General features: G+C 34.7%; 2 protein-coding genes and 1 long non-coding RNA gene across 6 annotated transcripts in view; 1 reads left to right on the top strand and 2 right to left on the bottom strand.

Moving 5' to 3' along the window:
• LOC105217956 (tyrosine-protein kinase Drl) overlaps window positions 1-11,623 on the bottom strand; it is a 98,640-nt gene extending 87,017 nt beyond the window's left edge. The window contains exon 1 of the mRNA XM_011193236.3: window positions 11,001-11,623. Within this exon, the coding sequence (XP_011191538.1) occupies window positions 11,001-11,127 (127 nt within the window). The 5' untranslated portion in view covers window positions 11,128-11,623. The remainder of the gene's footprint in view (window positions 1-11,000) is intronic.
• Window positions 11,624-11,855: 232 nt separating this feature from the next.
• LOC128920416 (uncharacterized) lies at window positions 11,856-14,379 on the top strand. Its single transcript, XR_008470474.1, has 2 exons — window positions 11,856-12,817; window positions 12,920-14,379. It is a non-coding gene; the product is annotated as an uncharacterized LOC128920416 (long non-coding RNA).
• On the bottom strand, window positions 13,950-19,609 carry LOC105217957 (protein pigeon). 4 transcript variants are annotated; one of them, XR_008470469.1, is made up of 9 exons: window positions 19,321-19,608; window positions 18,826-19,260; window positions 18,390-18,706; window positions 17,120-18,325; window positions 16,822-17,054; window positions 16,538-16,752; window positions 16,248-16,472; window positions 15,855-16,070; window positions 14,439-14,525 (listed from the first exon to the last, which is right to left on the bottom strand). XR_008470469.1 is itself a non-coding variant. In XM_011193239.3 (9 exons), exons 1-8 carry the CDS (start codon window positions 19,382-19,384, stop codon window positions 14,777-14,779), a joined length of 2,814 nt encoding a protein of 937 aa, XP_011191541.2. In that variant the 5' UTR covers window positions 19,385-19,609; the 3' UTR covers window positions 14,439-14,525; window positions 14,756-14,776. The 4 variants fall into 4 exon arrangements, 2 of the variants coding, with proteins under 2 accessions (XP_011191539.2, XP_011191541.2); XM_011193239.3 differs by lacking the exon at window positions 15,855-16,070 and adding an exon at window positions 14,756-14,895 and having other exon boundaries at window positions 19,321-19,609; XR_008470470.1 differs by lacking the exon at window positions 14,439-14,525 and adding an exon at window positions 14,756-14,895.
• Between the last annotated feature and the right edge of the window lie 638 nt (window positions 19,610-20,247).

Raw genomic sequence — 20,247 nt, 5'->3', positions numbered from 1 at the left:
AAGTAGGCGAGTGTCAAACGAACGCTTAACTCAAATGAGATTTTTGCACTCCTCTCCCTTGGACGATCGAAGTTAGTTGCGTCTCTAAAGACGGTACGAATTCCATAATAAATAAGCGAGTTTGTGTTGATTTAGATGAAATTTTAAGACGTCTTCTTTTGTCACTCGCTTACACGAACGAGTGTATTGTAATGGAATAATGTAGTATAGTATACAGTAATAGAGTACATATGTAGATAGTTTAGAATAGAATTTCTATAAAAAAAAATTAGTAAAATCGTTGTCAATCTTTGAAAAGAAAAAAATCAGTTCTGAGTGCAGCAAGCTTTGGTGGTAAGGTTGTAATAAAGCATGAAGTGTTCTGCGCAAATGATGACTGCTTCAAATAAATCTTTATCCTTAGAAATCCCTTAGAGAACCTTTATAACCAGACAACTTCAAATATAGATATTTTTAACTTTATGTGAAATTTGGAAGACTGTTAGGAAATTGTACTACTGAATTTTTAATATTCAAAAAACTCGAAATATGATTTTGAATTTTTTTTTTTTGCCAATATAAATGTTTTAACTAAAATATAATTCGATTACAAAAATATATTTATTTGAATCATGATTTCATTACAAATGTTTTTACGTAGCTAAATGCGCAATAAACTGAAGATCATAAAATTAACAAAAAATATTAGACACACTAATAAAGGTATTTTGTGGGGAATTTTTCGAATAAAATACCTCCATTTAATTATTACAACAATTTAAACTGTAAAGGTAATAAACACCGATTGTTGCACAAATTACTGTTTGCAAATTGCTAATCAACGCAATCTGCTGTAATACAAGAATTAACTGTATACAAATGTATGAATAAGTAATTGACAGTGCATCTCTATATATATGGAAGTATCTTAGAATATGCCCTGCCGGAAATGCGTGTAGCAAATAGTGAGCGTAAATGCACAAAATACAAATGTAAAGCTTAAAAGTATGTAATACTTATACATGAATGAACTATACTATATAATAACAGTTTCGTAACCAGGTGATCAACCAGTATCTAAGTTAAGCAACTATAAAAATTGAAAATTTAACTTTGCAGATAAACTTTTCCTAAAGGACACCTCTCTTGAATGGACATTTTTTCATGCAACAATTTTTAGAACAATTTACCTCAAAAATCGCTCGACGGTGAGTGTCCGTCCAAGAGAGGTTTCACTATTTGTAAGATGACAGTAACTGATAGTTTATTTTCATGCTATCAGACGCTGATAGAGGGAAGATATAATATACACTATCTGTAATCGATTGGTCAATTCTCTGCTCGCTTGTCAAAAATTTTACATGTGAAAGCAATAACAAAGTTATTTAGTTGAATTCGTGCAAGAGAGTATGCGAATACCTCATTAAAAATTCCATCACCGCTTGCTTAAGTATTTCCCTTTCAAAATGGTGCAACACTATTGCGCATGCTTAAGAGGACATTTTAGCGAAGAGTTGCAGCATAAGTGCTGCCTGGCTGTTTTAATTACTGTATAGTGCGTTCTATTGGCTTCTCTATAACGCTTAGCCAATCGATGACAGCTACTATTACTTCCTGTAAGATCCTTTCGATTATGTGGAGAATTTTTTAAAGCACAGTAAACATTTTCTTGAAGGGATGCAATTGATTACTTATTATTATTGCTAAAACTATATTGGCATTTAATGGCTGTTGTACATATACATACATACATACATGTACATGTGCTATGCAGCAAACTGCACATTAGAGTTAGTTCGCTTACATACCGACTGCCACTAAATCAGCATATAAAACAAATATACAATAAAAGCTATGTAATAGATACCTCAAATGTGTATGTATGTACATACATATTTTCGAGTATACGAGTATTTCAATTAAATTTTGTGGTACCGATATTTATGCGCCAATCATTTTGTGGCATACAACAAAATCTGATTTTCGTACAGGCAAAATCACAAGTTATACGCATTCAGGCGCACATACACACATACATGCATGTAGATATGTATATCGCAATGTTTATGCAGTCATTTGGCAATATGTCGTGGCACTCCATTTGGGCCCACAAGCTTTAAAACATGAATATGCATGTGGATATGCATGAAGTATGTACCCAGCAGTGAAGCATTAAACAGTTTGCACTAAAATTTATTGAATAAAATAATATTGTAAATTGAATAGAATAAAGAAACATCAGCCTTATAACAATTACAAGATAATTTATTAAATGATTTTTATTATGATTTAGTATTTTACTAAACTAAAATTTTATCATCCGAGGCTGAAATGCCAACATTTAATAAAAATATTAATATAATTTCTTTTTTTTTATCCAAAAGAAAATATGAGGCTGTTATAATTCCAATTCAAATTTGAAGGAGTTGAAACACACGTTATAAGAAAAAAGAGAGTCGGTTCATTAGTTGCGATTCAGACCAGTTTGAAAGTAGTTTATAATAAGTTGAATTGACTGCCGGGTACTTTATATATACGTATGTACGTATGTACCTGAATATGCATACGCCTATGGCCACATTATATTGCAACTTCCACATTTGCTCCTGCTGCTGTTGCTGCCGCCGCATGGAGACATTTGTGGCAGACACATGTGCATTTCGGTTGAAAGATAAAAACCGCTTGATACAACTGAAACCACTAGCATCAATGTGTAGCAACCGAATCAGCAAAAGCAATAAAACGGTGACAATGAAAGGAATAAAGCTGTAAGAGCAGCAACATAAATACAACAAACCAAAGAAGATAAGAAAAATGGCAATCGAATCTCACATGAATATATAAACATACATATGTACATATGTCAATATTGTACACATATTATTTTCGCAAATTTTGCGTGCAATAATACTATTTACTTTGCGATGTCATATCGAAGAGAAAGAAAGGAATAACTGTGTTTACAAATTCAAATCAAAATAATATTGGAATAGTTAAAATATTATTGGAAAATACTGTAATATTTCTAATATTTGATAAGCTTGGAAACATAGAGACTGAAAATATTATTTGTGCAATGCAATATGTACAGAAGTATTGAAAGATTCTTAAGTGTATAACATAATAATAGTAGTCTTCGATTCGCAAATTCTTCACTAACTAGTTGATAGTTTGTTCGATTCGTTACTTTCTAACGGTTGGCAAAAGTCAGTTAATTGAGCTGTGTTTAAAAAATAACGGTAATTTTAAAATTTCCAATTTTTCGAAAGTCAATACGTCAAATTTTTTTAATTTTTTGAAGGCGACAACCTATTGTAGACGAATGAATAAATTTTTGTTTGAAGCAACGAAAATTCCCGTTTGTTTTTAACTCATCTGATAATTTGTATTCAATTGTTATGCATTTATTGTAAAACTAAACAATTAACACGGACCTATATAGACTTTAATTGAGTGCATTAACTACTGTAGATGTATATATACAGCTGAAGCCACCAAAGGAAGTAGGTACTTAGCATTTAACCTGTTTTTCTCGCTATCTCTATCGCAGATTTATTTGGTTTAAGCCACTTGCTTGTTTGATTCAACGTTTTATAATCAATTGACGAATCAAATGTCACAATCACCTAGTTGGTGAGACTAGGAATCCTATCATATACAAGCTGGCAAAGCTGTTCCGAGGAAGGCGAGGTGGAATCATCTAAGCATTTCTTCCTCAAATGGCCAGCATTTACATGGCTGAGGTTGAAACACCCATGGTAGGCATACCTTCAACGAACCTAGAGAATTGGCTTAACATTAGCCGACTCAAGAAATTTGTAATAGATTGCAGGCGCTTTGTTGAATCCTGAGGGTCATTCTGATGCATTAGGATTTTTTTGGTACCACGAAGGTCTGGTACCACGAAGGTCAGCAACATAAACACAACAAACCAAAGAAGATAAGAAGGTCAGTGCTCATAAATGTCCAAGTGAGATCTTCTGCAATTGCAGACATCTCTCATTTAACCTAACATAACCAAGAATTAAGAGAACCAAAAATAATAACAACCAAAAAAAGCGAATTTCTTTTCCTAAGCTATTCTTTATTACAGAATTATTATGAACCCACAATCATGTCAAAGACTAACCAAACCTTATCAAAAGCAGCTAACCACAAATAGCTAAGTAAATACAAAAGTGTGAAGAAAGAACAAAGAAGCTGACAAGCTTGACACAATAGGATTAAAAATATTGCTCAATTTGGAACCAAAGTGTAATATACAAAGGTACACAAATACAAACATGGGTTTGGAAACTTCAGCGTTGCATTTGGTGATAATTTTCACATGTCACAATTTTGGTGTTACAACAGCAACAAACAAACGGTTAGACCTAATTAAACAGTGGCATAAATTCAAGATATCAACAAACACTGGTCACCTTTGCTGCCACTGACAGTTTGACAGGTAGGCCAGAGATAACCCTAAAAATATACAATGCACACATACACGCTTACAGCACATTGGACAACTGCAAATGCAAATGTAGCGCACTATTCAATAAATACTTTTGAAAAACAAACATTTATAAGTAAGCTGTTGCTGATATATGGCGCTGAGTCTTATCAGCCTTTTACTTGACGAAGCCAAACAGCGCCAGCTACACGCACATTTCGAGAAACGTCAGTTCAAGTAGTCGTGGTTTTTTTTTTCTTTGAGATATGACTTGTGTTTGTATAAGAATGCAGTTGACTGTTTACTGCATATTCTCGGCGGCGCGGCATTTGTTGCATTACTGTAACGCGGCTCATGTTCCCACTAGCTGTCGTTGCTTATTATTGTTGTTACATTTGTTTACATACACGCTTTGTTTGCGCTTTGGTTGAGCGAGTGGTCGCATAATTGCCTGCTCAGTGGTTCGACATCTCGGCGGCTTGACACCCGCTTTGTTTGCATTTGCAGCTTTATCAGTGCCTGCCAACATATGTTATTGGTAATTTATTATTTACATAAAAATCCACATACTTCAAATGCACATACATACATACATATGTTCACGTTTTTATGATATAAATGTGTGGATGCACTTCAGCATTGTAAATATTATCGATTATCGGTTCTCTTGCCGGCAATCATCATCGCCACCGCGACAAATCGGAATCACTTTACTTTCATTCAGGTTAAATCACAAATGATTTCTTTATTACTTCAAATATAGATTTGTATACAATTACGTTGTAGGTGCAATTGCATATTAGGGTGTGTCAGATATTTTCGAAATAATTTTTGGAAATATTGATGTTTAATGGTTGTTATTACTTAAATCCCCTTTAAGTAAAAAAGCAACCTTCAGAATTAAAAAAAAAATATTTATTTTATAATTATAATAAGTATAAAATATATTAAAAGTAAAAATAAATTGTAAAATATTTAAAAAAAAAATATATTAATAATATTTTTTTGCTTGACTGATTGGCATCATTTCTATTTGGAGTATTTAGGGTGTTTTTAAGACTTTTTTGTTTTCAATGAGACAATACTTTTTTCGGAGTTGGTTCGGAGTTTGGTTTGTCATCACATAATGATTAAATGATTATTGCTGACATACGAACCCATATTGCTAGAAAAAGTGATCGAAACTTTGCAGGTCCCGACTGAAATATTATGAGCTGTCAAGAGCCCGAATTTTACGGATACGATTTTTGAATCATATTAGCAAACCGGTATCTTTATAATAAAGCTAAACATTAAAGAATATGCTTTTTATTTCTTCTTGAAAACCACATGTGTAACAATTTTCTATAGGAAGGATGCACCACCACAGTTTAAAGATATCGTCAGTTTATAGAAATATTAGGTTTTTTTATTATTTTATAGATTTGTCATACCCTTTAGAATATCAATAATCGAAAAAAAAAACTTTTTAATTTATATAAGTAGAAAAATAATCCGTTCTTATTATGTTTACAATAAATTTAGTCTTTTTTTCACTATTACTGCAGCCATTAAGGGTTAAGAAAAAACATTGCATATTACAAATTATTAAATTATTTTCGATCCATAATAAAGTATATATGTATGTACTTGAGTATTCATATATGTATGTATGTATATAAAATACATATGTTCATTTGTAAATACGTAATCAATATAGAACCGGAGCAACGAAATGCAGCTAATTGAGTGGTCGCACTGGCGCTACCACTGGCCGCAACACAGACCTTGCTATCATCACATCACTGAGCGACCAAAAAACATACATACATACATACTTACACATATCGATATGTCTGTTTGCATTTATTTGTTTGGTTTTGTAAATTGTTGTGATGTGTTGACTACATTTTGTCATGCCTACAATCGCAGATGTCGTATTTTATTAAAGTTGTCACTCTTTTCAATTTCAATTTCATAGTTTCGAAATATGCAATGACATTTATGTCGAATAAAATATGTCTACATATCCTTACAGAACAGCCACACACACAACATTTGATAAGCATACATATGTATATACATATGTACACGTATTCGTGCATACCCTTGTGCAAGACTACTTAAATATGCTCACACACACACATCCATACATACATAAACTTATATTAATATAAGTAAGTGAATTACATATGCATAGGTTAGTTAGCTGATTGTTTTCCTTTTACTCCATCACTTTTAACTCGAACACACACAGTCACGCGAGCATTCGCGCATACATACATCTGTTGCACATCGATCAATCATTCAACCGTTCGTTTGCTTGTCCGTCCGTCCGTCGCACGGTCGATTGCCTGGTTTGTCCTTCTATAGATCTGTCATATTTATATTTATGACATGTCACAGCAGAACCTTCCTCAACCCGCACATCCGTTGCATCCATCAGCTGCGCAAATTATCACGATTTATTTTAACCGCACCATTAAACGGCGGTCGTTGGTCGCTTAATGCTTCACGCCCGTCGAGTGCATTTGCAACACACCCACACACATACATTAATGAAACAACAATAGCAATAATAAAAATAAACATGTACAGGTGGCTGCACCGCCAACAATGCCACTTTTGTGGCCACACAACTCCACTTTATTCCTTGCACCTTCTACCTCTTAAATGTTTGAATATATGTGCAGTTATGCCTTTCTCCCATAACTACATAGACGTGCGCATATGTAAGAACATAACAACATTCATATATGTATATATGTATGTATGTATGTATGTACATTCCGCTGCAATGATGAATGCCAGCCACACTGCTCAAAGGAATAATTTATATTGAATTAAATTAAAATGTTTGTATGGACGCGTAATCGCTCATTTGTAAATGATGTGCCCCACACATCACACAATCATATACATACATACATTCATACATATATTGATCTGTACATACGTACGTGGATAGCGAACACTTCTGCAGGCTTATTTGAACACATACTTTCGAGTGCATATAAAAGGCATTGAAATCCATTTGCAACAATAAATTTCGCTGACCTACGTTTAAAGCATGAGCTACTTGCTCCTTTGTAATGGCACCTTTAATACACTCCTTTAAACATATGTACATACGATAATTTTCATTTTTTTTTTTAATATTTATTCACATTCATTTACAGTATTGTTTTTGACCAAGAATTCACGAACAAGCAACGAAGTGTGAGCTTTTAAAACATCATGAAAACACCTCTAACAAAAAAAATTAAAATTGACTTCTCTAAACCCGCGAAATTTTAAATTTTACAATCTCCGTTCTTTTTTTATTATAGATCCTAGGGTTAACTTAAAAAGAAGAGTACCGATTTTGTTGATATATGATTTTTTTGAAATCATCTCCACTTCAAATACTGGAAGAACTACTTAAATATCAGAAGAGTAAAAAATAGAGAAAAGATATCCGAATGTCTAGAAAATATTCGAATCCATTGACGGAAATAAAAAAGAAGCCCAACAATTATCAAATTCATTAGTCATAATTATCATCATTACTTTGTTTGAAGGACCAACTAGTATATGTAGATATATTTCAATAAAATCACACAGTGTTTGGCATACTCATTCACATAAGCATTTCAGATAGATCTTTAACTATTTGTAAATAGTTTAGGGGAAAAGATATATATTGTTTTCATTCAACTTAACCCTTCCTTGTACATATGTAATACGCCACATATCGTGTAACTCTAGAAAATTCTAATTCTAATTTTTAATAATATATCTATATATTAAAATCTTCTGTACGTATGTATGCCACTGAACTCCTCCCAAACGGATGGACCGATTTGAATGAAATTTTTCGGGTGTCTTCAGTTGGATTCGAGAGTGGTTTGTAGTCAGCATTCGATACAATTAAAATAGTGTGTTAATTAATTTTAAATTTATAATTTTTTTGTCCAAAAGTAGATATAGCATTGTTACTGTATAGAAACCATTCAAAGGTATATAAAATTATTTTTGATTGTAAAATGTTTTAAGTTTCACTACTGTCGGTGTACCAATTCTTCAATCTAAATATACATAAATATATTAATTCCAATTATTTTATTATTCATTTCGTACTTTGTTTAATATTCTAATAGCTTGAAATACCATGCAGGACAACGTAAACAAGCACTCAAATAAAATCTATATAAATAAAACAAAGTAATCCGACTCAAGCACGACTTAGGACGACTATTTTGATGATCTATTATTACGGTTTATATTTATTACGATTCTTTTTTAATTCGTCTGCCTCTCGAATAGCATAACAACTATTATAATATCATAGAGATTAACTCAAAATGCATAATTCAAAAAGACATTCAAATACATATAAAATGTAATGTAAACAACAACAAAAGTTTATCGATAAAAATTTGTTTGCTTTTTATTTGAACTCTATTAAATTTGGTCTATAGGAGTTCATAAATAATGTTATGCCTAAGGATGCCTGAAATTGAATTTGGTTTCAACAAGACGGCGCCACTTTCCACATATCGCATCAATCAATGGATTTATTGAGAGAACACTTCGTTGAGCAGATAATTTCACGATTTGGTCCGGTCGAGATCATGTGATATCACACCGTTAGACTTTTTCCTGTGAGGATATGTGAAGTCTAACGTCCATGCGGACTATCCCGCTTCGATTCGCCTTGGAACAAAATATCACGCGTGTCATTTGTCAGTTATCAGTCGAAATGCTCGAAAGAGTCAACTGGACTCAATGGATGAACCATCTGAAACGTAGTCGCGGCCAACATTTGAAAGAGATAATCTTTAAAAAATAAATGCCTAAAAAATGTTCATTCGAAAGATAATAAACATTCCGCATTAAATTTTAGGTTTCTGGTTTTTTTCTTTCTAAAGTAGGAAACCTCGAAATTGATCACTCCTTATTTGCTTCTTATTTCCATTGTCAATTTAAGTATAAATACTTTGGAAGATAAACGAAAGTGCGTAAGTCGGCGGCTTCAAAAGTCTAATAAGAATTTTATAGGAACACCCGTTTCTTTTGATTTGCACTTCGAAGTTGATTGCAAGATGCTTGCAGTTCAATATTATTGGGTTTCATAATGAGGGCAGATTATATTAGAATCTGTGCAAAAGAGCATTCAAAATCTAATAAATATTTTGGTATGCTTATAGTTTATATTTAAAAAATTAAATATATCGAATTGCCGCCCAATATTTCAGTTTATAGATTTATATTTTAACCCTTTATAGCATCATGTGACAGATATGTTACAAACCCTTTTAGAGGGCACAAAACATAGGAAAATTAATTTTTCCCTTTTAAGTATGATATACCAGCACTATCAAATTCCGTATTTTTCAATTTTAAAATTCTCTGGTTTATTATGTATTGGCATCATTTATAAAACGGTACTTTCTTTTTCGCTATGGTAAAGTTAGTGAATGCACGTGCTTGCAATTACCGAAAAGATAAAAATAAGAAAATTTTCAGTGTTTTAATAAAATATTTAGTGGAAAAGTTCAGGTACGTTCACTATTATGTTTAATTCCTATAAGATAATTCAAAAAATGTTCACTAATACAATATATAGTGAAGTTTAGGTTTGTACCATTTCTGTAACATTGAGTAATAAGGTAATAAGCAAGCGATGGCACGTTCGTCTATTTTATTTATTTTTAGACCTTGCAGTGTCTAATGCTTGGCTCTTATACAAAAGAGCTCATAAAGAAAAAAAATTAGAGGGCAATCAGTTGTCATCTGCTGATTTTCGTTTAGAAGTTGCCACGGTGTTGTGCAAATTGGGTACAAAGTCCCCTATGAAACGAAGTTCAATTCCTCTTCGTTTCAAGATACAATCTAAAAAGCATAAGGGCCCAGCCCAACATGTTCCTACTATGGCAGTTTGGCAAGATCAAGTTGGGCACTGGCCGGTATGGGCAGAAAAACGAATTCGTTGCAAGCGTCCAGGATGTGTTGGAGTATCACAAACGGTATGTGAAAAATGTGTTGTGACTTTATGCTACAACAAGCAAAACAACTGCTTCAAAGAATTTCACACTTCTTAAAAACATGTAAATATTCACGAAATACAAATATTATTATTGAGCTTAGAGACGTTGTTACATAACGTGACATATCTGTCACATACCCTTTTTGTTGTTTTTCACCCCAAAAAAAAAAAAAAATTGTTTAAACTATAAAACACGTATTTCATTTCTATCCGAAATCTATTAGAAACGATACAGTTTTTCCGTTTTTACTTAGTTGAGTTATAAAGGGTTAAAATGTTTACTGTTTTTATTCCAGTTAGGTTTGAGAAAAGTGCACTGTAGCATAAAGCACCACCAGTGTTTGGTGGTTGAGTAGTAATCCAAATTGATTGATTACGTCGAACAAATTGCGTTCCGAAGCTTTAAAATGTGCTTCTTTAATTTTTATCAAAATTTTCAATTTATATTTTTTCGGAATAAATTTATTTATTTTATTTATGGAAATTTACTAATTTTATATTTGTTAAAATATTTTATATTATCTCCCAGATTTTTATTTAAATCATTTGTGCACTGCTTATAGTACTTTTCTCACTCACCTATTAATCGCATCACCTCGTGCAGATTGAGGTAAACATTGAGATGGCAATGCACCAGCGCTCCGCAGAACATGAATAATCCAAAGGCAAATGTTAGATTAGTTGAGAGTGACATTTTTATTTTCATAAACTTCAATTTTTATTTAGCACTTTTATAATTCGCTGCACGTTACTTGCTGGTTATATTTATAAATAACTGTTGATTTGTTGCTAACTTGCCACAAACACGATTATTTTATTATTATTATTTTTCTCTACACACTTTACACAATTTCGAAAATCTTCAATTTCTTGCTTATTAAATTCAATTTTTTTGTTTATTTACCACTATTTTTTTGCTTTAAACTCTTTTTCTGTGTTTGCCGGAAATGCATGCGCTGCAAACCAATTTCGAACAGCGCGCGTTCATAGATATAAACAATTTTTGATTTTTATTTTTATTTTAAATGTGTCAAAATGTGCAGCTTCTCCCACTCACATACTCTTAAAAGTACGCCTTTCAGCTTGACGTGACTATGTGTTTCGCACTTTCGTCTACACACGCAGCATCACCGAAATTTGGATTTATGCCGCACAAGCTCTGAGATATGTTCACCGTGACGATTTTCCAGGAACTGTCAACTGAGTAAACAAACAAATCGCATTGGACCGATATGCAACGGCAAAACGCACGCAGCGCAGACGACAACAGTACTCTGCCGATTTGCTATTGCAACAACAACAATGGCACAGGCGGAAGAAACGTCAGTAGAAAACAGCAGAATGTGTCCGCTGTCATGGCGCTGACAATGGCGTCCACACTATGGACTTCAATTGCACCAATTAGTGCCATCTGTTGGCAGAATGGCAAGCTAAATCGAGATTATAACAATTTGAATGTCAAGTATTTGTATGACAGTTACCCCTACTTTGTCAGAGAACGTAAAAACATGTTTACGGTCTCTGGCCTCGGAGAGTGTTTAAATACATACTTAAAATAATGTTACGTTCTAAAGTAGGGGCTCACAAAAGGGGAAGAGAGTAAGCCAAACTAAAGGATTATTGCTAAACCGAAAAAATAATAAGAGAACGTACTTTATATAAAAAAGATAGAATTGTGGATTTACCACTGACGTCAATTATGCATCCGGAGACGTATTTGAAATGCTGAACACAAAGACGACGACACGACGTAGCGACGGCTAATCACAAATGCCGCTTTGAAGCCAGCGTCTTGTACATTTTGACGACGGCAGCGACATATCAAACAGCAATTTCATTGTTGCCGTACTAACATCTTTCACTTCAATAAAATTTACATATTTAGTTTAAAGTGAAATTATTTACGCAAAAAATGTAAAAATGGTCGATTTATTTATTTTAAATAATCGATTCTTATTATAAATGATATATCAAAGCTATTTTACGTTTCTGCTGGCAAAATAACGTCATACTTGTGAGAACTTTGAATAATTTTACATTTCACATGTTAGTGGCAGCTCTACAGCAGCCATTGTCGTCGGCAAAATTAGAAACATTTCTAATTTGGCGACAACGACAACTACAAGCCTGTTGTCGCGTAGTCGTGCTGTTGTCAAAAAATCTGTGCCCATAAGAACGCGTGTATTTTAATATTTGACAGATGTCGCTTGTCGCTTGTCGTCTTCTATGTGTTCAGCACATGTGGCCTATCAGGTTTCCAAAATAGCACTCCGCGAAAAAACAAAAGGTAATGCAGTTTAGAAAGGATTCTTCTTTCATGGAATAAAAAAGATATACAGTTGAACTTTCCTAGCTCGAATCACCATAATCCACAAAAGAACTTCGAGTTATGTAAGGTAAGTTGCATGAAATTTTACTTTTATTGCTAATTCAAGAGTTCGATTTATGGAAGTTCAACTGTATTAAAATAATTTTAATTTAATTTAAAATAAAACTAGAAAAAAGAAATTTGATCCCCGCAAAAGTGTCATCACGTTCATCAAAAGATAAAGACATGTAAGTGAACAAAGCGATGGAGGATCACATCAAATGGGCGTCTGGATAAATTAAGACGCAGATGAATAATATTATCAGAACACCGCATTATGGACAATCACAGGATGTCTCTCGATGTCGCTAGTCGGACAGTTACTATGCTTCCTGCAAAGGTTTTTGCTGAGATGCTTTTGCAGAAACGGCTTTGGGGTGACCTGAGCCGAACCGCCTTCTAGGTCCATCAAAGCACATTTATGCAATACCTCGACGACATACTACACCTTAATGACCTGACTTCGGACGCGACTTCAGTTTCCTTAAGTTGTCTTTCTAGAGCTTTCAGGTTCCTTAAACGTTGCTTATAACAATGGATGCTAGGTATTGGTACACCTGAAACAAGTGGCGCACTAAAAAATTACTTTGGGATAATGTTGACAGTGAACAGACCAAAAAAATTAAAAAATTATAATTCAAGGAAAAAGATCAATGCAGATAAAAGGGTCATTATGGCGCACTTGCCTCTAAGTTCCATACCTGCAGAAGCTTGGTATAATAGGATCGGCAGAATGTAGGAATGCGCGGAGGATAATTAGGCAATAGAACATTCATCTTTACGAATGCGTAACTTTTAGTCGGTTAAGAAACGGATACCTTCTACAGCTCCCAATATTCCAACCTAAGGAAAATTGGGCAGCTATATTGGAAAAACACTGAGAAAGTTTCTTGAAATGTAACGTGTTGTTAGTTGATGCTTGCTAGAGTATCTCTTGGAAGCACAATGTGACAAATAATGGTTTAGGTGCAGCCGCTTGCGGTCCGGCACTCTTTACCTCACATTTCAGATTGAACGCCATTTAGAGAGGACCTTCAGTGACTTGCGTAAACAACATCCACACATCTAATGCCCTTCTTATTTTGGTCTGACCACGTCGGACAGCTCGTTTTCTGGTCCTCCCGATAGATAGCTTTGATTTGAATGATAAAAAAGCAATATACTCTTATACATATTATATGTATGTATGTATGGGATTATTTATTTTAAGTACTTGTTTGGCATAATACCGACAGTTTGTACTAAAAATCTAAACTATAAAAAAGTAATTAATTAATAGTTGTACTTGTATAGAGAAAAAAATAACAAATTGTTGTAAAATATTACTGAAATAATTGTAGCTCGGAGAAATAATAGACTTTTCCTAAAATAAATTATTTTAAGAATTTCAATTCCATTTCGGGATACAATTTCTCTCGATTACAAAAACAAACAAAAAAACTACCATGCAGACAAAACAAAACGTCAATTAACAAATTGATTAATTAATAAATCTTAATTTAAAGCCTCGTGGTTAGCTGCTGGAATTACACGTCATTTTTATGGCACAGACCCGAATATTTTTCGAATGCTCCACAATTAAATGCAAAATATAGCTTATGCTTTATGGTTAATTCTCTCCATTGATGAAATTGTGGTTTCGATTAGTAAATTGTAGTCCAACTCGTTTAGGCTTGCCTTGGCGGTGAGAAGATCCAAAAACGAATCTAAGGGCGACAAGGTATCGGCTGCAATACCTGAAAAATCATAAAAAGATTGGGTTATAGATAAATGCGTCAGCGTGATTGTAAATACGAGACAAAAAATCTAACGACGATTCAAACAGGTTCACAAAATATTTCTACTAAATGGCAAAAACTTCACGTTGTCTCCCATCACACATTCAAATATGGACTGACAAGGCTACAGCATTCCACAACAAATCACAAATAATGATGACCCTGGACACTGTAATCTGCTTGCTTACCGAATACTGAATATTATTGTGTTATTGATGGAAATGAGTGATGACAAAAAACGAAATACCAGCGATGATTACAACAATAGCAATGGTTGAAAATATTATACAAAGACATGATAATGAAGTACGCTTCTCAAGGGTATGTTCTGTCAAATGAATGAGTTAAATAAAAATTACTAAAAAAATAAAATTCAACAAAGTATAATCCTTGCTTATAGTACAAAAGTGATAAGTACAATTTTTCGAGTAATGCAAATAATAAACAAGTAAGGAAGGGCTAAGTTCGGGTGTAACCGAACATTATATACTCGCTATTTGGTATATTTGGCAGAAAGTCCACTATCATCATATGTAGTATATGAGAGCTGAGATAATTCGTGAACCGATTTAACTCAGTTAAGGTACACCATATCCAAAACTATACACTATTTTCCGGTACAAAATATCCTTAGGCTCCGAGTTCTTCATGTTCGATATCACGGACCTTTAAAATTTATAGTCTGATTTCGACAATTTTTCCATAAGTGGTGTCACACCTCAAATACAGTATTTGTGTAAAGTTTTACTCCGCTATCTTCATTGATTCCTAATGTATATATTATAAAGTGAAGGAATCAGATGAAATTCAAAATTCAGTTTTATGGGTAGTAGGCGTAGTTTCGCACATTTTTCAGGGTGTTCAAGAAAATATTACATACTGAATTTCATTGAAATCGGTCGAGTAGTTCCGGATATATGGTTAATGGCCCATAAGTGGGCGAGTTGTATCGGAGGTGGGCGTAGTTATTATCCGATTATATCAATTTTTATGGTATTTAATCGGGTACGAAAGGGAAGTGACTGCAAAATGTGTGGTTTATATAGCTCTGGTAGTTTACAAGATATATACAAATAAAAAACTTATTGGAGAGCGAGAGCGCGCCTACTTTCCCAAAAAAAAATTACATCCAAATCTATTTCCTAGTGTGATCCTTTATGCCAAATTTTACTGTTATAGCTTTATTTATGTCTTAATTATGACACTTTAATGGTTTTCGGCTATCGCAAATTTTGTGGGCGTGACAATTTCGCGCTTTCCCATACCAATATACCTTTCAATACCAACCTTCCCACGGTCCCCAGGACTATATGTACGAGGATATCTTGTTTTTACTCAAGTTATCCGTTAAACGGACGTACGGTCAGATGAACAGACAGATTTCCGGAGGCATCCTGATTTCAACCCGTCTCGTCATCCTCATCCTCATCCTTTTGATACATATAACCCTATAGCTAACTCGTTTAGTTTTATGAGATACAAACAACCGTTATGTGAACAAAACTGTAATACGAGAGAGTATAAAAAATATTTGCTGGGCGCTGGGGTTTCTGAAATATGTTGTGTTAAATTTAAATTCAGTTGGACTTATCCACTTTTCACTTCAAGTCAGCGCTGTCGTTATGTGATACTTAATATTTGTGATATGCACATATTTCCTATTTCCCTTTGGCAACTAACCACTTCTCAATGATGTGCGCCCTTGCGTGTTAGCATTTACAACCGCACTGCCGCCACGCTGTTGTACTGGATGTCCAGATAATATGTTAGCTGCATGTTCGCGTCCGCGGATCATCAAACTCTCTGGATGTGACCAACTCTTTAATAAGCGCTGAGCACGTGATTTCGGTAGCGCCGACAGCAAGGAAAGTTTCTTTTCAACACCCGCCGGCGTGTCATCGATACCTAAGAAGATTGAGCGATATTAAGTTGGTGGGGAGGTTTGAAGACAACACAAAACAATAGTTTACCGTTAATAATTGTCTTCATGACATCAATTTGCAACTCGAATACGTGATTCTCCACGTATTGCAAGAACATCTCGAAAGTCAGCGCACGATAACCGAGGTAAGTGAAGAAGGAAGCAAAACCCTGTGGCAACGGAAAAGCGATTGACTCCACCGCCAGGCAATAACGCTCCAGAATTAAGAAAAGTGAATACTGTTGATATTTGTTCATTTGATCGCTAAATAGAAAGAAGAAGCAGAAACATTATAATATAAATGCATGTATATTGCATAAAAAACGTAATTACATTAAATGAAAACCACGCGCTGTCTCATGACGCGCATTCAGTCCGGCCGCGCGACAAACGAGAGAACATAGTGCACGTGACAATTCCAATTGTGAGCTCACATACTGCGTAACAACAGCATGTACATGGGCTGGTGCCTGAGAACGCTCGAAAAAGGTCTCTTTCAGCCAACGAAAGCCTGTATTGGGTTTGGCGGAATGCTTAACTAGGTGTACGCTCAACTCGCGCATATTCTGCAAATCAAGCAAAAATTACTACCATTTTTAATGATACTTATGTATATACACCAAATACTTGCCACTGATATAACATGCTCCTGTTTTGTAGCTGTACACGTCTCCATCTCGATAAAGGGTAACACTTCGCTGCAGCTACGTCTATTTGTCGTAGATAAATCGTTAAAGGTATTTCCCGCGCTTGCACTTGGTGTTAACGGTGTTGTGCAACGCGATAATGCTTCCGGTTGATAGCACGATAGCGAAAACATAAGCTTTTCGGTCACTTGATCCGCATTGAAGCGGTGTCTCTCCTTCTGTTCAGCCTCGTTCAAATGTTCCCATAAGCGCGTCCAAATATCAGAGTTATAAGGAGATAACCGTTGATGAGGCGATAGTAACATCATGGTTGTGTTGTAGAGGCTTTCATGGGACAAGCCCACGCTAATATCGGCCACACGCGCCTGTATGGGTCGCGTTGCATCAGCGGTCGTGAGTGGTAGAAATCGTGCAAGTGTTATCGCGTCCGCTGGCAGACTGCGCAGTGTTGCGGCATAACTACCCGCCACCAAAGATTCTTTCAGCAATGCTACAGTATCCAATGACAGCGGTCTCTCCATTATTATACCTAACAATTCTGCAAGCACATCCATATCGTTGGAATGCAACAGGAAATAATGAATAATGCTAAGACGATTATCAACAGATGTGTCATTGCGGAAAGCTTCAATCAAGTGCGCACGTGGCACACTAAGTGAAACCAGATCTAAAGTTGCGGTATCATATGCTAAAGAGCCCCACTTTTGACATGGCACAAGTTGCGTCAACGGATTGCGATTATGTGCAGGGCACACTATGTGGCAGCACGGTTCATGACTCAAGCCCACATCTAATAAATGGACAAATAAATCCGGCTGGAATACTAGCAAATGATGGGTGCCATGTAGGGCGAATGTTGGCTTAAGTAAGCGCGCCTTCTCCCACGGCACACCCGGCATAACGCAATGCACGACGCAGCCATGGTGTAGAAGTGTTACCGAATATGCGAAATGAACATTGACCTTCTGAGATGGGCCGGCGCCATCAGCTGGTGTATCGTCTACATTTTTCGGTTGTATTGGTTGGTAAAGATAGTAGTGACAAACGAACAACATTCCGGTGCCATTAGTCAAAATAATTAAATTTAATGAAGAGTCGTGCACTCTCAAAGGAACAGCATCGTCTTCGTAGATCGGTTCGCCGTCAAATGAGCCTTGTGGTAATTTTGGCAAATTTAGTGGAATGTTCAGCTGGAATATTTGTATAAATACATATAAAGAATATTTACATATGTATACAACTTTTAAATCATACCACTGTCTCTGTAGGCAACTTTTCATTAAACTGAAAAGCTGATAGCGTGGGACTTAATTCATTTTCTTTGTTTTTCTCCGTTTCATCACGATCCATGAGACTTAGACTTTTTGCCTTTGGTTTTAGATGAATGTAGTATAATGCCTGGTTATCTGAATCCCATTGGGCCCAACTGAAATTTTTAGCAATCGTCTCGGAAGTAATCATGCCTGCATCGAAAAACAATGTGTCATCTAACGATACATTTTCCGATGTACTAGTTTGGCTTTTTTCATCGGTTTCCATATGTTTTATGTTGCAAACGAATTGCTTTATACCTGTAAAAAAAATGCAAAATTAACTAAATATCAAAGAACCAGCTTTACCTTAAGCTAAATTGAAGTTAAATCAACACATTACCACTTATGTATTTCCATATAAGCGTACATATACTTACAAGTCTCATGTATAAGCAGTAGTAGTTTTTCTTGACTAGTTTTTATATCAGATCCCTTCTCATTTCGCCACAAAAATTGGGCCATTACTTGGCGACGTGTTGGCGACTCCAGTAAAGGAATCGCTGTTGCACCTTCACCTGGAAGACACGTCTGAACAATGTATGCTTGGTAGTGGAGACGTGCCTCTTCGTTTTCAAAGGAAAACATTTTTTTCTCAACGTATGCCAACAAGGTTTTACCGCCATTAATGGTGGCTTGCACAATTTCCGGACATTCTTTTACAAATCGGTATAATATGCGCAACGTCTTTGCTGTTGCATTAAAATGTCCAATGCAAGTCTCACGCACGTTCGTATTTAAATCCTCGAAAATCCATGATGTTAGCATTGAGCCATCACGCTCCTGTCCAAGTATGCGCCATTCAATAGCCTTTTCTAAAATTTTGTTTATATGTAAGCAAATTGTACACAATGCAAGATATTGATAGAGATTACCTTTAAATCCCTGAGCCGCCAGCAAACCACAAAAATTTGCGGCTAAATTTTCTTGCCTAAGCATTATCCAAATATTTAGCTCAGGAAGTCTCAACACATGAAATACTTATTAACTTACAACTCCATTCTATGCGGATACGAGATAAAATCAATAAGCTATAGGGACCTTATTTTCATGGTCTGCAGATTTTATATTGTTTAAATTACCCAAATTTAATGCGTTTGTAAATCTATGTATATAAACCTATTGGTAAGATAATATTATCGATATTATAAAGAAAATGATAAGCGAACAAACTAGAATCGACAATGTAAATAGATAACTTGCAGATTTATCCAGACATCGATATTCGTAGTTGCCAGAATGTGTGAGTGGCGATGTATTGTCAACAATCGACTATATAAGAGCTGCCGGACTGGCAGCAAGACACAGTTCTAATTAAAAAGAAAAGAAAACGCGCTTAATAACATTAAACAAATAAATTGCGAGAGTATAAAATGTGCGGTGACACGCGAACTTAGCCCTTCCTTTCTTATTTTTATTTCTGTTTCTCCATTATTTTGACAAAGTAGTGGAATTTGTTTACAATATCAAATGACAATTTAGAGCTGGCAAAATATGTCTTCCAATAATATCGACTAAACATGAGCAGACATCGATTACAATGAGTGGAATGTAAGTTTTCAAGAAGTTTTCAGCGAAAACTGTGATTTCGTTTGACAGATTTTGCATGGATGAAAACACAAGTTTTCGAACGAAAACCCATTCTTTCAATGAAAACATGTTTTCAATGTCGATCCGAACGTAGTATAACAATATTATTATTTGTATTAATCGAAATGCATATCTCTGTTTCATGTTTCATTTATACTAGGCAAAATAAGAACGAAATATTCCGTTTAATTAAATTAATTTAGAGTGTGTTC

The sequence above is a fragment of the Zeugodacus cucurbitae genome, chromosome 3 (genome assembly GCF_028554725.1).
Source record: "Zeugodacus cucurbitae isolate PBARC_wt_2022May chromosome 3, idZeuCucr1.2, whole genome shotgun sequence".
Classification (NCBI taxonomy): domain Eukaryota; kingdom Metazoa; phylum Arthropoda; class Insecta; order Diptera; family Tephritidae; genus Zeugodacus; species Zeugodacus cucurbitae.
This window is presented reverse-complemented; position numbering and strand designations above follow the sequence as displayed.

What these genes read in the sequence shown, in the direction of transcription:
- LOC105217957 (XM_011193237.3), bottom strand. Translation starts at nt 19,384, where the DNA reads ATGCTTAGGCAAGAAAATTTAGCCGCAAATTTTTGTGGTTTGCTGGCG. An exon ending in GCGCGTGGTTTTCATTTAAT is followed by an intron (nt 16,753 to 16,821) that starts GTAATTACGTTT and finishes CTTTCTATTTAG; the next exon opens with CGATCAAATGAACAAATATC. An exon ending in CATGAAGACAATTATTAACG is followed by an intron (nt 16,473 to 16,537) that starts GTAAACTATTGT and finishes CAATCTTCTTAG; the next exon opens with GTATCGATGACACGCCGGCG.